The sequence below is a fragment of the Camarhynchus parvulus genome, chromosome 9, assembly GCF_901933205.1.
Source record: "Camarhynchus parvulus chromosome 9, STF_HiC, whole genome shotgun sequence".
In the NCBI taxonomy this organism is placed as follows: Eukaryota; Metazoa; Chordata; class Aves; order Passeriformes; family Thraupidae; genus Camarhynchus; species Camarhynchus parvulus.
Window position 1 is genome coordinate 5,082,833 of NC_044579.1, and position 16,693 is coordinate 5,099,525.

Below are 16,693 nucleotides of genomic sequence, written 5' to 3' on the forward strand. Positions count from 1 at the left end.
GTCCAATTCCTACATTCACAGTTAAAGTCTCATGGTACTTCATGGTTTGTTTTTTTTTCTGTTTCTCAAACCCATGCACCTGGTGAAAGCATTTTATGATTTTTTTTTAAAAAATGCATCACTCAAATACATGGTATTTTGCCTATAAAAGACAAGTGTAATGCTGAATGACTAATATCCTGTAAAATAACAGAGAGCTTTTTAAATACAAATGTTTTAATACTCCACAGTGCTTAGATTTAATGCATGTCTCTTGCCTACATCTACTGCAAATATCAACACATACTGTTCATCTCTTTTTTTGTTGTTGTTTTTGTCTATTGCTATTTTATGCATGAGGAAGTTCTTGTTTTCTACTCTGTGCTTGGCTGGCTTTTTCTTTTTTTGTTACTTAGCCCTGTGTTTCTACTGATTGCTTTTTCGCATGCAAATTACAGAATGTCATGGAAATGAGAGAGCTCTGAAAAAAAAGGAAAGATAATGCTGAGTTCCAACTGTCTTTTGTTTGTGCGTAAGTGTGTAAAATATATGACATGGAAATATTTTCAGAATGGCCTTTGACTTTCCTTCTGGCGTATATTTTTATTTCTCAGTAAAGGAGTGGGTGTTTTTCCCATTGGAAAACATGATAAATCTATAAATACTTGTTAATAATACAGGTGTTGGGCATAAAGGAATTTTGTCTCATCATCCTTTCATGGAGATAAGGAATTATGAACCTGGGTGCTTTGCCCAAGCTAAAATTTCAATTCAATACAATTTTTTTGCATGAAACTCTGGCCCCATTGAAATCAATGGCAAAAGTCATTGTCTTCAGTTGGTCTGGGATTTCACTCTTGTTCCTGGTTTACATATGGATTTTCATGTTTCTTTACAAATATCTCAGCAGGTAGTCAAAGGTTTCAAGGATATCTACAGTTCTATTTAAAAGAGAATGTGATGAACGTGTCAAAAAACCCCAAAATTAAACCTGTGCTTATCTTTATATAAAGCATGAGCTTAAATGGTTGAATTTAGAAATATTTGAATTAGCATTTGACAGAAAATATTGTTTTAACCAACTGTCAAGCCTTTTATTAACCACCTTATTGCATCAAGTGCAAGAGGTAATTCGGCAGTTCTTGTCTCCACTATTCCTAATAACAGCAACAGGAAAAAACAATTAAATGAAGTGGATAACTACAGTCTGTGGTGGGGTATGCTTTTAGTAAACAAGCTTTAATTCTTCATTTAAAAACAATAAAGCACTGGGCACTCTCAGCTTCTTGTGCTGGATGTTTCTAATAGCCATACCCCCGAGGGAAGGTTTTGCTGTAATGTTTGAAAAACTTAATGAAAAATGGGTTGTTATAAACTAAGATTTCCCTCCCTGAAAATGTTTTTCTTGAGACGTCCGTGGGAATTTAATATTCACTGTTTTTTTTCCTCAGTCTTGTATATTCTTGAATTGTCTTTTTTCCTCCATTTTCTCCGTTCTTAATCCTAGGTCCCCTTACAAAGAAACAGACAGATGATTTAGGTGATAATGACGGTGCTGAAGATGAAGGTATTTTTTGCCGCCAAACTGATTTGCATGACAAGGATCCCTGAAAATCTTTTTTCTCCCCTCTTTTTTTGACTTCTTGTCTTCTTTTGAAGAGTTTTTTTGTTTTTTTAATTCCCATTTTTGATGTGTTTTGTCTTCTTGCTTGTTGTTATACATATATATTTTTAATTTTTTAAAAGAAAGAATGTTGTTAAGTTCTACGTTTTGATACAAAACAGTAACAATATTTAAAAAGGAGGGTTTTTGTTTTCTTGAAATGGACTTTTGATATGTTGCATCCCACCTTTTGACTGAATTTTGTCCATACTATTTAAACTAACACTCTTTTAAAGTTTCTCTGTACACCTTTTTGCATGTTTTCTAACCCTATGTATTTCACCAAGTACAAAGATGTTTCTTTTTTTTTTTCACTGACTGATCTCAGTTTGATAAACATAGAAAATATTGTGTTTATAAAAGGAAAAAATTCAAAACATTCTTTAAAAGTGTCTCTTAAGCAACAGAACTCCCCAAATGCCAACCCATCTGCAATGAAAAATATTAATATTAAAGGCTACCCCACCTCCCTCCAGAAGGGAGGCAGCATTGCCTGTTGGTGAAGCTCTGTGGAGCTAAACTAAAACAAAAAAACGCTCATCACTTCTGTTTTCTGCAAGCATACAAAGATGTTGATCTATTTGAGCTGACCCTTAGAAAACCCTATTACCAAGTAAAATCAAAAGTTTGAAATGTCAAGCATATTATTCTGTTCATAAATTATGTCTGTTGATCATGAAGCTATGCAGATTTGATATTTTTTCGGGGCTATGAAAATGGTAACAAGGGGCTCTTTTCCTGAGCAGTCTCATCCCTTCAGGTAGATGAGCTTCAGAGTTCTGAATCTTAAACACACACTTTGTATGGTTTATGGTCAATGAGTAAAACAAATTACCATATAGGACTGGTAGAGTTGCTGCTTGCTTCTCTCTTAATATTTGGGGTGGCAGGGGGAAGTTGGCCAGATGAAACTTCACTTGTAGGCTGAAAGGCTCTTTACTAAGAAATTTTTCATCACAGATAACATCAACTACTTAACTTAAACAGAAGCACAGAGTCTTTCCAGAAAAGATTAAGGAAGGCAAATTTGCACATTTAACTTCTTACCCAGTAATTGAACACAGATTTTGTCACAATTTTATGACTGATTTATGATCCTCTACTGGATCTGTATGTTAAGCATATGAATGAAAGCCCACCAGCTGGGCCAAAATTTGCAAGATTTGATGGTTTTGATAAATTGGAAATCTCCTTTGAAAGCTCTCCTGTGGTGGTTTAAGCCAGCAGGCAGCTAAACAGCACAGAGCCAGTCACTTCTCCCTGAGGGAGAGAACTGGGGAAGGAAATATAAAAGTAAAATTATTAATTGAGATAAAGACAGTTTAATATGACAGAAATTAAATTAAATAATAGCAATAATCGTGATAAGACCATGAGGATATGCAAAACATGTGGTGCACAGAGCAATTGCTCACAGCCCCTGGCTTAGATGTTCAGCAGCTCCTGAGCAGTGACCCCCAGCCAGCTTCCCCCCAGGTTCCATGCTGAGCATGAGGCCATAGGATATGGAATATCTGGAATTTCCCTTTGGCCTGCTGGGCTCAGCTGTCCTGGCTCTGTCCCCTCCTAACCTCTCATGCCCCCCCAGTTTATTTGCTGGGGGGTGAGGAGCTGAAAAGTCCTTGCCTTAGTGTGAGCACTGCTCAGGAACCACTGAATATCAACATTATTCTCACCCTGAGTGCACAAATTAACTCTATCCCAGCTGAAATCAGGCCACCCACTATTCAGAGCTAATTATGACAACTCAGATCCTCCTAGCTTTATGAAGTCAGGACATTTGTACACATGACAGAATATTGTAAGGGACATTCTTATGAAATCTCAAAAATCTGCGATAGTGAGTTAGCCATTACAAAAATGACTCTGTCTTGTTTTAACAATATGTTGTAAGAAACCATGTGAAATTTGGGCTGTTCACCCAGTGGGCCTTAATAGCTCTCCTAAATTGCTGTATAATTGCCAAGACAGATGCTAATAACATCAGGTTTGTGGACCCTTCTCTGCTTAGAAGAGACTCCTCAGTTTACTGAAATTCAGCAGAGAGTGGTTGCTGTCAGAAAGTGCTGTAGTAGGTAGGCTCAGATGAGAGGAGGGATCTCAGCCTGCTGAGAACAAGTGTCCACGTCAGGGAAAACCTGTCTCCTGCTCTGACAATTGCAGGAGAGAGAAGAAGGGCTGTAAGAACACAGCACTCAAACTAGAGGGGAAGAAGCACATTTACAACACTAATAAATCTCTGTAATTTATAGGACTGGGATTAATTTTCTCTGGCGTACAAGTGACAGTTTTGTTCTCCTTTCTGTGCCAATAGAAGAGTGCAGGCAGTAATTAGAGTTTTACTGCTTCCGAGAGGCACAGAGAGACAGGGAAAATTTAAATTTTTATGATCACTAGACACTCAAGACTGCTGGGGTGTCTGCTGGGCTGATAGAAGCCCTCTCTGTTGAGACCATGCATTTCCCAGTGGAGGAGCAGGATCAGGTGTCCTGCATTTTTGTGAACTCCTGCATTTTTGTGAACCTGCTCTTTTGTGGGACTCTAGCACCTGTTGCATGTGCAGAGCTGAAGAGTTCACAAAGTTGTATGTGTTTGGGTATGAGTAGCAGGAAAGAGAGAGGCCAAGCAAAAGGTCACCTTAGCTGGCTAGTTTTCTGCTAAGCTGTCCTTCAAAGCCTTCACTTTTTCTAGAATGGTAGATTTTAGGCAGTGTAAAATCCTTCAAACAAATAGCTGTAGAAAAAAGAAATTAAACTAAATGAATGATGAAATTGGAACATTAGGGAGAGTGGGCTGTACAAGGTGCAAAACAACTGCTATCAGATATCCATGGAGTCCATGGTATATAAACAAGGCCCAGTAATTTCTAAAATGCCCAGGATGGTCTCTACATCAAAAAATCCAGAGATCTCATGTTATTTATTGTGTTGCATCTTTCTGAAGGAAGATCTTCCATAGCAGCTTCTTGTAGCAAACGTCTGGAGAGCATTTTGTGTTGTGTCACTCAAATATCTGAGCTTGATTAGAAGATTTCCCTTTAAAGCACTGTTCAATAATCCTACTCCCATCAGCTGCTGCATGCCACTACCACAGTGTTGTGGTCCAAACCTTGCCAGCACAGGCACTGGAGTCAGCAATCAAACTTGGATCTCTGGTATGTGCTGCAACCAGTAGACCAGGCTTAATTAGATCATTTTTCATTTTTGTTTTCAAAAGACCCAAAGGCAGTAGTGCACATTACCAGCTAATGATCTGCAAATTTGCTGTTTAAAAAATGAAGGTGTTTTCAAATTCTGTGAGTGTGAAAAGTCAGAAATCATAAAAATGCCTCTTTTTTCCCCAGTTTGGATGCATTATTCTGTCTGTTTAACCCTTTCATTCCTACACTTCCATTGCTTACCTGTTTTCAGTAAACATTGAACAACTTGAGCAGGCACCAAAAACAAAAGTGGCAAAAGCATTTGCAACCAGTGAGCACTGGAGCTTTCCCTTTTTATAGCAGTAGTGGATTTGCCATTTGCTGACCTGTACGTATGCAATATCTAGTATAGATGCAAGATTTACCTTCAAATTGCTCAGCAGTTACACAAAGTCTACCTTCCCTAGTCTGGAAACAAGGCTTAGTTTTTAAAAGTAAAATATTTTAATCTTATTGGCTTGTCTTAGTCTTAATTTTGGCCAGGTAATAATTTAATTTGGCAAAAATTTAATAAATAGCAAAAATCAGTGACTCTTATGCACCCTTAGTTCCTATTCACTAAAATCCTAAGCATGACTTAAAATATGGCACCACAAACCATTAACCAGCTCTGGGATCAGAGCTGGACTTCTAAGTAGTGAGTGTTGTATGAAATATCCATGAAGGATTGCTCACAAATGAATTCTCATCCCCTGCTCTATCATACACACCTTGCCTGGCACATCAACCTGCAAATCTTAAATCCTTATTTAGTCCCCAGAGCTGCTTGAGCATCTCTCAGTCTTTAATGCATTCAGCCTCACAGCATCCCCCTGCAACACAGGAATGCTGCTATTCCATTTTTAGAAAGGAAGAGTGCAGATGCTCAGTCTGAGGAAGGCAGACACCGAGTCTGTTGCTGAGAGCACATGCCTCACAAGTGGGGTCTGCACTGCAGTTGATAGATGCTTCTGCTCTTCCCTCCTCCCTTTCAATTTCTCCTGTGGAAAAGGAGACAGATTAGGAGCAGATGCTGCTGTTTGCTCACAGGCTGTAACTGTGATGATTCTGATAATTTAGTCTGGTCCTCTGTCTTGTATGGGCTATTGGACTTTGTTGACAGAAGGAAGTTCTTGGTCCAGAGCATGTCTTAAATCAAAAAAGCCAAAACCAACTCAAATTTTAAGTTGCTAATGATGCAGAATTCATCTACAGATCCCCTCTTATGCTTAGCAGCCTGCAGTGCCATTGTGTGAAGGAGCACATTGCAGAGTTGAGGCTCTCCACAGCCCCCTATCACTCCATTGCTCCTAAAATACTCTGGGATGCCAAGTTTGGCATCTCATCTGCCTTCAGCTGTCATGGTAAGAAAGAGGGGGAGCAGCACTATCTCTGTCTGGCACTGGTTGCATGTTTTTGGACTTGGGAGATCAGCAAAGAGCAGAACACATTTGTCTGCCCTGCAAAGCAAGCACGTGCTCTGGCCTTCATTACAGCCTTCAGTGAGAGCCAGCCAGGCTGGGGCAGCACACATCTGACCACTTTGGGTGGTTGTTGGCTGATGCACATAGCCAAATTCATGATGCCTGTTCCCCCTGTCACCCATCCATGTTAGCTCCCTGATTTCCTCTCCAGAGTACAGCTTCCAGTGCCACTTGCACATTAAATTGTGCTGATTATATTTTCCCTTTACACACAGACACTCTGTTCAAATTGTGTCAAATTTTTGTGGTTATGTTATTAATACTTGAAAACATGCATGATAAAATCCTGACAGACCTTTAATTTAAGTACCTCTTTAGTGCTTCATTTTACTTTCAGCACTGCCAAGCATTGCTTGTACAGTGAAGAGTCTGTCAGCTTTTGCAGTTCTAACCATCATCCTTTAATAACTTAAAATGACTGCTTACCTGGCTATTGAGGTCCTACTCTAATGGGAATCTGCTCCAGATGTTTACCTGTAAAAGCTTTGGCCTTTTTCATGCTAGGATAACGTTTGTATAGTCTTCCATCAGGATCTCAAATAATTTTCAGGTGAAGGTATTTAAGGGTTTGAGAGTGCACAAAATGATCCCCTGGTTTGACAGGCAGGAAAACAAACAAATGGAGAGAATTCTATTTGTCTGAAGCCTGATGGATGCAGGCTATATTTTAAAATAGAAAACATATTTGAAACTCCTCACAGAAGCTCAATAGTTACTTTAATAGTCCCAGGATATCTAGTTTTATATCTCATTCTAAAATTGTGGCATTAATGGATGTTTAAATATTAGGACTAAGTGCACTAGTTTATTAAATGGTAGTGCATCTATAAGGCATCTGATGGATTCAAACTGAAAGGTCAAATGCTGTTAAAAGGCTTTAAAACTATTAAGAGTAGCAATGATTGGTACCATGCTCTACTTAAATATTTTCTACAAAAGGTTATGGAAGAGTTACACACATATCCACATACCCACATAACACTCTATGGAGGGCACACACAGGTTTTGCACTAACCAATCTGAAAGTTTTCCACTGTTCTAGGTTTTTTTAACATTCAAAACCCCAAGATTTACTTAACAATCTGCATCAAGCTGTCACAATTTTTTTATGGCATCTAGAAAAGCAATGCTTGTGACATCGGTGCTAAACTAATTATCTTTGTGTGAAGTTGTCTCCAGGTAGGCTTTTTTTCCTTTCCCATCTTGGTTTTTCAGTGCAAATTATGCTTGTTAAGTCACGTGGCCAATTCACAGCAGTTTTGAATGACTGAAGCTATAATTATGTTTTGTTATATATGACAATTGTGACTGATATTCACAGTCAGACCTGGTTCCCTGTTGTGTAATGTAACAAACATAGAATAAAAGTCAGCCCCATTCCTAAATTTTCTGTAACACAATTAAGATGAGACATAAAAAGTAGATGCAACAAACATTAGAAAGGTACAGAAGAGAATGAATAATAGAAATAATTACAAGAAAGTTAATCTATATGTAATATAAATGAAGTTATTCTCTGCTGTACAGTAAGATCTACTTAGATGTTTTATGAACTAGCAATTTAAAGCCAAACAAATCACAGCACTCAAAAATGATCTTATGTGTGACTGAAACCAGAACTGAGTTGAATTTGAGGAGGATTTTTAACAGTGCTATCCTTGCATATGTCTTTGAAAAGATGAATGTGTCTGTTTTTAATTAAAGCAACACTTAATAAAAGGCGAAAAAATTGCAGAACACAACTAAATTAAATCCATCTATAAATCTACCCTTGGCAGAAATGCCACATTTACACCTAAAGTCTTCAGATTCAGAATGAGCTACAAACACAAATAACTATTAATCTGCACATGGAAGTGTAAATACAGTGTCCTGAGATCACTCCAGCACATGCATTAAAAGGACTGACACCAGCCTGCAGGAAAAAAAAAAAAGGATGCATCATTTATGGTCAGGTTTTGAAAAGTACCTGAGTACCAAAAATATCAATTATTTACTTCATTGAGTTGGATATTTAACTTCAATAATCAATTTGAAAAGTGCATCTTTCTGACACTTTCGTACTAGTATACAAAAGTGTTCTCCTCACAGAGTATTATCTTAATTCTTCCTCCAGTTTAGTTTTAAAGGATGAGAGTTTTCATGGAGGAACATTTTAAGGTAGGAATCAATTCTTGGTTAAAATTCTTGATGTTTTTGCTCTCTTCCTTCAATCTTATCCTTTAATAACCTCAGTTGCTAATAACATATGTACTCAAACAACACTCTCCCAGCTGAATAGTTGCACCTTTCAAATGTTCCTGGCTGTAGACTGCAACTGATATGAAACCTCTGACCAAAATGCAGTGATCTTTCTTTTTCCCAGGAAGAGCTTTGTATTATCCATAGCCCAAAGTGCCACCAGCCTCAGCTGAATGCTGCATACCCTGGCTGATATCTCCAGCTCTAGATCTCTGCCCAAGACACTCAGAGGCAGAGTTTTCCTTTTGTGGGAGGGATTCCTCTTATGGCTGATGCCTTTGGCAAAGCAAAGAATGAGGAAAATTCATTCTGCATGTCATTTGCTCTGACATGGCGCAGAGGCAGAGCTGAAAACTGGCCTTCCTTTATCTAGCTGATCTGTAATCTTTACAAGGATATTAGTAGTAGAAAATAACAGTATTGTAGAGACAGAAATTACTCAAATAATAACTTCCTTATATATGAGATTTTTATTCATGAATATGTGCTTCCTTTCTCAGATAAAGGACACTCATTCTTTTCTAAATATTCCAGTATTATTTTCCAGATATACAGGCCAGTGATACCAACATTTCATTGCTGTTCACAGTTGGTGCTCTGTAATTCTATGTAATTTTAATTAAAGAAGAATTCTGAGACAGTTTCCCCCTGTGTTACCATCAAGCATACAATTAACTGTGTACAATTTCTGCTGGGAACAGTCACACAGTGATTTCAGATTAATAATTTATTATTGCTTCCATATTTGTATCAAAAAAAAAAGGCAGCATAGACTAAGAACAAGCACCTGCTAGAAACAGTATATGAATTTGGAAAGACTTTTTCTTCAGTGTAGATTTTAAACCTGAGAAGCTCATAACTCCATCCTATGGACAGTGAAGATAAATAATCTCTGTAGCTTTACACTCTGAAAGTTGTATGTTGGAAAGCCCTCACTAAAAGCACAATCAAGGAGAGCAATACAAGCAATTTCATGCACAACCTTTCATCATCTTTTTGGTCTTGAATAAGTGATTTTTCTAGTACTTCCAATATTGAAGGTTCAATTTCTGATCTTGACCGTTCTGGCATTTTCTTCAAATCAGAATCAATATCAAAGTAATAGTAGCAGTTGGCTTTTTATAAACAGAAACATCTGTGCTGCTGTTTTTCAACTCATTCCAAAAGCAGGGTTTTTAGTGAAGCTGCACCCACCTACTGCTTGCAGTGCTTCAGAAACAATTCCAGCAGTTCTGCAGAGAGCTCCCTTGGAAGCTTCTAAACTAAGATCCTCCCTAATCAAAGGAATAAACAATACATCTGAGGTTTCTTCAAATGCTGAAGGAAGCAATCAGAGAAGTTACTTGAACACTGTCATAATGACAAAAAAAAAGTGGTTTTGAATCAGAACATTCAGAACAGTTCTTCACTGGGAAATTTTCCTATGCACTCTTGCTACTGGCTTTTTTGATTTTGAGGGACTATTATGGCATATTATGATTTGGGTGGTGGAAGAGACTCAGGCACCCAGTAAATCAGAACAAAATGCAGTTTAATCAGATGTAAGAGTTTAAATTTACACCTAAGCTGAATTATTTCCTGTCCAACAGAAAACCCCCAACTTTTAAAAACCTATCAGCCCATACGAACTGTTTTGAATTGGTACTCAGGAACAATTCCCCTCAAGAGCAGTAACACTGTTCATATATTCAAATTTTTATTCTGAGTAGATGCATCCATTTGCAAATAGGACTGTTGAGGGGTGGAGGGATACCTAAATCCAAACTCAAAACACTATGGCAACATCTAATTTTTTTGTCACAGAGAATGGCAGAGCTTCTAACATTTTAAAACTGTTCCCTGCCTTTGATGTTACTTTTGATAGCCTTGCAGTTTTGTTTTTTTTTTGAATGCAGGGTAGGGATTTTTCAGTATTTTTTCAAGCAGTTATTTTTTCAAATATTCAGTCCTTTTCATGATTTAGGAAACTAAGAAGTACCCATGCACCTCAAACTTCAGGATACCCTGAAATTATCAATAATCTTAAGTCAAGGTCTAAGTGCTAAACAACTTTCAAGTACTTTCTGAACTCAAGCTGCCGAAGTTATCAATAATCTTAATTCAAGGTCTAAGCGCTAAAAAACTTACAAGTACTTTTTGAACTCACACTGCAGACCCATCCAAAGACAGCTGTTTGTACACACCTTTTACAAATTAAGGGAGTGGAAGAAATCAACATTTTATGTAGGAGCAGAAATCTTGGTTATCTTAATACATTGGATTTCCCTTAGCTAAGAGAACAGAAAGTTGCACCGAGCTTTAGAAGTGTTCAGCCAAAATGAACTCACTCTTAGGTTAGTAGACATTACACAGAAGGCACCCAATTCAGCAGGGTCAGAATCAGAGCAATGCCTCACTGCATTTGAGCAAATGTGTTACCATTTTCAGTTCCTTTCTGCTTTTCAGAGTGTTTCAGAAAAACAGGAGTTTTACTTACGAGCAAACCACAAAGGGACACTTGTGCCCACCTGCCCATTTCCTTATGTAAAAGATGTTGCTTGAGAAACACTTCAAGAGTAAAAATAACCTCACTAAAAAAAAAAAAAAAAAAAAAAAATAAATTAAAATATTGCATGTATCTTCTTTGGTGCTTTCTTGAGATAAAATGTGTCTTAATATTTTTTCCAGACATTCGGGACAGTGGGGGACCTAAGCCTGTCATGGTGTATATTCACGGAGGGTCCTACATGGAAGGCACTGGAAATTTATATGATGGCAGTGTTCTAGCAAGTTATGGGAATGTGATAGTCATCACAGTCAACTATCGCCTTGGGGTGCTTGGTAAGAAGCTTTCAGCTTTCCACTAATCCCTGCTATCTGCAATGCAATTCGTATTATATGTGAGAATGTACTTTAAAAAAAAAAAAAAGGCAGAAGAGCGGCATCAAGTATTTTTAAATTTTCTATGTCAAATCTAAGGTTTGTATGCTGGGGATGAGATATAAAGGCATTGCAGGTATTTTCTGGAAGAGTCTGCTGTCGTGCTGCATGAAACAGGTATTCCCATTGCTGAGCTGTCCAGGCAGAAGAGTTTCTCTCTTTTTTTTCCTTTTTTTTTACATTTTTTCTTTTTTTCCTGTGAATAACACTGATGTTTTAATTCATAGACAGGTAAATTAATTTTTAAAAAAATTTTAATCCATAGAGAGTAGGGTTTTCTAGTGGAATGAAAAAGATTAACTTTTAATTAGCACAATTTTTTCATGCTTTGAAAAAATGAAGGATGACATGAAAACATCTTTTTACCTGTTTGTTTTGAACTTCATTGTGGTTTTGAGAAGTGATATAGGCGTCATTCATATACATCCAGTATTTCTTTTCCAGATAATGAATTAGAGAATGAAATAGTTACCTTTGATTGTTTCAAATGCATTCAATAGAACGTGTTTGTGCTGTTGGTAGAGGTGTGTGGTCTCCCTCTGGTACCTTGTATTTATGGAAAAAACCCCTACTCTGCTATTTTCTCGGAATAGTCACATGCATGATAAAGTCCACCAGCTCTTGAGACAACTTGATTGTTGGGGGGTTCTTCTGCATATTCTACCAAACTATTGCATGCTAAGACTCCTGAGAGCAGGAGCTGGGTCCTGGGGTATAATGGAGATTAGAACAGTAAATTCAGAATGCTGACATAGGTGTGAGGGTATTCCCTGTAATATCTGAGAGGGTGTGATAGACCAACTGTCATTCACAACAAAGAATTTATTCTGAAGACCAGTCAATTTTATTTTCAGGTGTCTGCTATTCTGCTTTACTTTTGAGTTGTTGGGTTTTGTCATTGCTCTGCTCTTGGTGTTTTGAATTTGGTTAACTCAGTGCCCAAGTGTGTCAGTTCTGCTTTGCTCATCTGGGTAATTACCTCCCAACAGTTTCATTTTTGTTAAAAATTCTAATCCTAATTTCCTAATTTTAGGGTATGGGAATGAATTTTAACTTTAGGTTTTGAATTTAGTCTGCTGTGATTGTGTTTTACAAGGGACTGAATAATTTCCAGAGAGATCATAACTATTAATGCCTGGATTTATTTCCTTAGTACTGGAGGTTTCATTTGTGATGGAACACTTTAAGCAAGGAAGTTCTGGTATTTTGTATGGTTTTCTTCCTCCTGTTTTCTAATTATGTGATGATTTAAAGTCCTGGATACATATTAGTACAGCAGTTAATAATCTGCTACCTGTGCCTCTAATCAACATTTCGCTTTTGCACCAGTGCTTGTCTTTGATGTCTCAAACAACATTTCTCTGTATTATATGCCAGTATAAAAGAAAGTATCTATTATCTGAAAGGGCTGTTTATTTTTGTATATTATTTAGTCTGATTCCTAAGTCATTAGTAATTGCAGTGTTTAAAAGGGATAGTTGCTTGAAAGATGAAAATTAATATACCTTTGTTGATGATAATGGTTTTTGCACTTGTAAATTAACACTGATCACTGAGGCAACCCAGAGTTAATATCTCATCAGCTTAGGAGGATTTCATTTTTGTTCATGTCTTTGTGATCCTTTGGGCTTCATGGTCTTTACTGAGCCCCAAGGGTCAAAGAGCTGATTTTATTTTAAGTGGGACCTATTGCAGTGAAACCTCTAAAATTCACAGCAGAATCCAGTGATTGGTGTGAATCCTTGATACTACATTCTGCAAACCCTGTAGCAGTTTTCAGGGTTTTCTTAGTAAAACCAATGCTGTTTATGTGGAAGTCATACACATCTACTCTATTTGGTGCAATGCCTGTCTGTCATGTACTAAATAAATAATGATGATGTGTGATTATATAGGTAGTGGAGAAACAGAGCAACAATCAGAAAAGAAAGTTTGAGCAGTTTAAACTTTTCCTGCTCTTCCTTGTTTTCTAATCTACTGATACCAGCAGAGTAGGACTGTGTAGAATCATATTAGATGTCAGCTTTTAACTTTTGATATTTTGAAGCTCTTGCTCCATCTTGTTCCAGCAGAATGTTACCCTTTGCAGTCACCTTAAGATATGTATTTTCAAAAGCATAGGGAAAAAATTCTCAGCTTCCCTTTCCTGATCATACCCCACAAGGTGAGAGGTCCAGCTCCACTGATTGGTGCCCGTGGGATACCTGGATATCCCTTCACCACTGTGTGAAATGCCTGGCTTTGCAGGCATAAGGAAAATTTAAGGAATTATTAATCACATGAGAAGGTGTAGGGATGAAATAAGGTCTGTCTTCTCCCTTACACATGACCTTTATTGATCTGGTTTCTTGTATCGGACTTTTGTGGGTAGATGTCTTTATATAGGTGATCTCTGTGAGCCATCCGCCATCATTTCACCAAGATGTTGACTTTTCTTTAACAAATAAACTGATAAATCATTGTCATTCAATAAATGCTTAGAGCTGAAATAGTAACATCTTCTTCCAGACCAATCGTGGTGGGACTGGGGATGTGTTTTGATATTAGGTTCCTCACAGTACTTCTATTAAGTCCAAAGGAGACAGCTTTTGACGCAGTTCAGATTATTTTCCTGTTTATTCTGAGTTGAAAGATCCCTTGTTTTATGGACTAATCTCCTTGAGGAGCTGCGTCTTTTGGAGATGCAAAATTTACTTCTAAATAAAATGTTAGAAAATGCTTAAAAGTGAACTCCATTTGGTAAAGAGAAAGCAATAATAAAAATTAAAGACTGATGGAGCAAGTGCATCTAAAATAAAAATAAAAACAAAACCAAAATAACAAAATATACTAACCAAACAATCCAACAAAAACCCAAAGCCTGGTGAGTTCCCTGGCCCAATTTTGTCTTTGAAACAAGTCTGGGGATGAAAGTCTGTTAGAAACTGTCCTTAGATAAAGAAGATGGAAAAAAGGACTGCTTGCCCTGGGAAACTGGGGACTACTGAATAAGAAGCCATTGGAAGCACACTATGTCTTCTTTAGATTCTTTCTGAATGCAAGTCTTGTGCAAGCAATTTCACCAAGAAGGAGCACTGCAGAAGCAGTCTATCAGCCTTGAAGGACAGTGCAGATATATCTTTATGGCTTCTTTTTGGGAAAGGACACATATGAAGACAAGTTTGGCTTTTAAGCTCAGCTGATAGGAGACGTCAAATGTTTACTCAATAAATACCCACCTGGTAAAAAGCAGGAGCATTTTATTTAATTTTCATTAAGAAGATGGAAAAGATTTATAAAAGGAGTCTATTCAACATCCAGAAAAGATCATGATGGACAGATTTAATACTGCCAGTGCTGTTTTCTGTGTTCTTTCTTATGAAAGGTTTATTTAGAGAAGGAGAATGCTTTGGGTCACCATTGGCTACTACTGCTTTCAATTTCAGTAGTGGAGAGAAAGGAGAGAGCTCATTTATGCTAACTGGGAATTTGTTTCTTCATTTTATTAGTTTATACTCTTTGTTCTTGGTTATCTTTAAGCCACAGGACTTTAATAGAACTTTAATAGAAAAATAGCATTTGTATTGAAGCTCACAAACTGAACAGGAAGCAGGAATAATGACTTACAGAAATCTCTAGTTTGAGCACTGCTTTAAATGTCTCATTTTTTCCTCTTTAAGAGGCAGTGGTTGCCCCTACAAAAACAGTAAATTGTCATTCCAAGGGTCTGGATCAAAGGTGGTAATAAATAAAGAGGAAAAATGGTCTGTATTTTGTATTTTCTGTTAGGCATTCATAATGTCTGCCTTGGGAAGGCAAATATTCTAAACTTTTAGACCAAAATTCATGTCAAGATGGAAGCAAACCCATGAGTGAGATTGTCCTCATTATGCCTTCTTTAATTATAAGAAATTTTCCCTTTTGAGGGGGATATAGGAACTTTACTGTCATTTAGCCTTGTATTTGTACTGTCACCCTCTAGTTTGAGAATATTGTCTGGGATTACTGAATAGAAAACACTCATCCAGGTGTTCCACCACTTCAATTTTTTTTTTCCAGTTGGTACTTTTAATGCTGCAAGTAAAGTCACTGCAGCAGACTGAAAGCTCTGATAACATTACTCAGTACATTATTTCCCAAATAACTGCACTGAAATCAATGGGGTTCTTCAGTACAGGGCATCCCCTTGTGACAGAGCCTGGTTGCCCATAATTTGAAGTAATGTGATGAAGAACAAGGGAACTGGAAAGGTATTTGCTCCTCCTGCACAGAACTGCTTCTGAGAATTAGGATTCTGTTGTGTTTTCCAGCCCAAAATTCCATTTTCCAGTAGTGTGTTGTGTGAGCCAGCTGTGCTGGGCTGCAGCATTCATGCCAAATAAAACACACATTAGTGACAGAAAACAGAACAAAGAGACAAAGCACTGTCACAAAAGCCCTTTCTTAGCTTTTTTTGTGACTGTTGGAGTTTTATGGATAAATTAGTGACAGAGGATGAGTCTTATTATGCCATAAAATGTTTTGCTGCTGTGTGTCTGGACACGTTAGGAAAACACCTCAGGTTTGAATTTGCTGCTGTGCAGAGTGATGCCAACCTGCAACCTCTTATTGGCCAAAGAGGTGCATGAAATACAAGGACACAGCCCTGCAGTGAGTGCTGGGCAACCTCTGCCAAGCTCAGAACCTCTGCCCTCATCCATCCTGCTCTCAGCCAGGAGCTGCACATTCCCAATAGGCCAGAAAAAATAAAGCACAACCTTTCCTTTATGAGCGAGTTTATGTGCATCAGCACTATGGCAATTCCAGGATGCAGCCTGGTGAAGCCTTTCAAGGGTTGAAGAATTATCAGCTGACCATTTGCAGGTCACAGAGATGAGAATATATTATAATGAAAGCTACTTCAGTGCAACTTGGAAATACCTGCCTATTTCATGAGTCCAATTCCATTGGGATTGACTGGAAGGTACGTCTTGTTTTGTTTTAATACTTTAATATTTTTTAATAGGGTAACATACCATCATTTTTTGCCCCTTCCTTTCAAACCAGATCTGCTTTTTTCATTGTTGCTCTGATTTGTCCAATTCATGAATTCGATTTACCCTAATTTTTGTAATGATTTACTTTGTATTCTCTCCATCACGTAGTTTGGATGGTTTTTTTACTACCTTGCTCTTTATTTTGACAGCATGGTAACACTACTGATAATATTAAAAAGAGGATTAAAAATATTATTAAAATAATGTATAAAAT

At 37.5% G+C, this 16,693-nt stretch overlaps 1 protein-coding gene across 3 annotated transcripts in view; it reads left to right on the forward strand.

The window, feature by feature from the left end:
• The window catches only part of NLGN1 (neuroligin 1), a 306,533-nt gene that overhangs the window by 106,269 nt on the left and 183,571 nt on the right, over positions 1–16,693 (forward strand). The window contains exons 3-4 of one of the 3 annotated variants that reach the window (XM_030954218.1): positions 1,487–1,546; positions 11,213–11,365. The exons of 1 other annotated variant lie outside the window; for it this stretch is intronic. In XM_030954218.1, the coding sequence (XP_030810078.1) occupies positions 1,487–1,546; positions 11,213–11,365 (213 nt within the window). The remainder of the gene's footprint in view (positions 1–1,486; positions 1,547–11,212; positions 11,366–16,693) is intronic. One more of the 3 variants, XM_030954219.1, reaches the window with a different exon arrangement.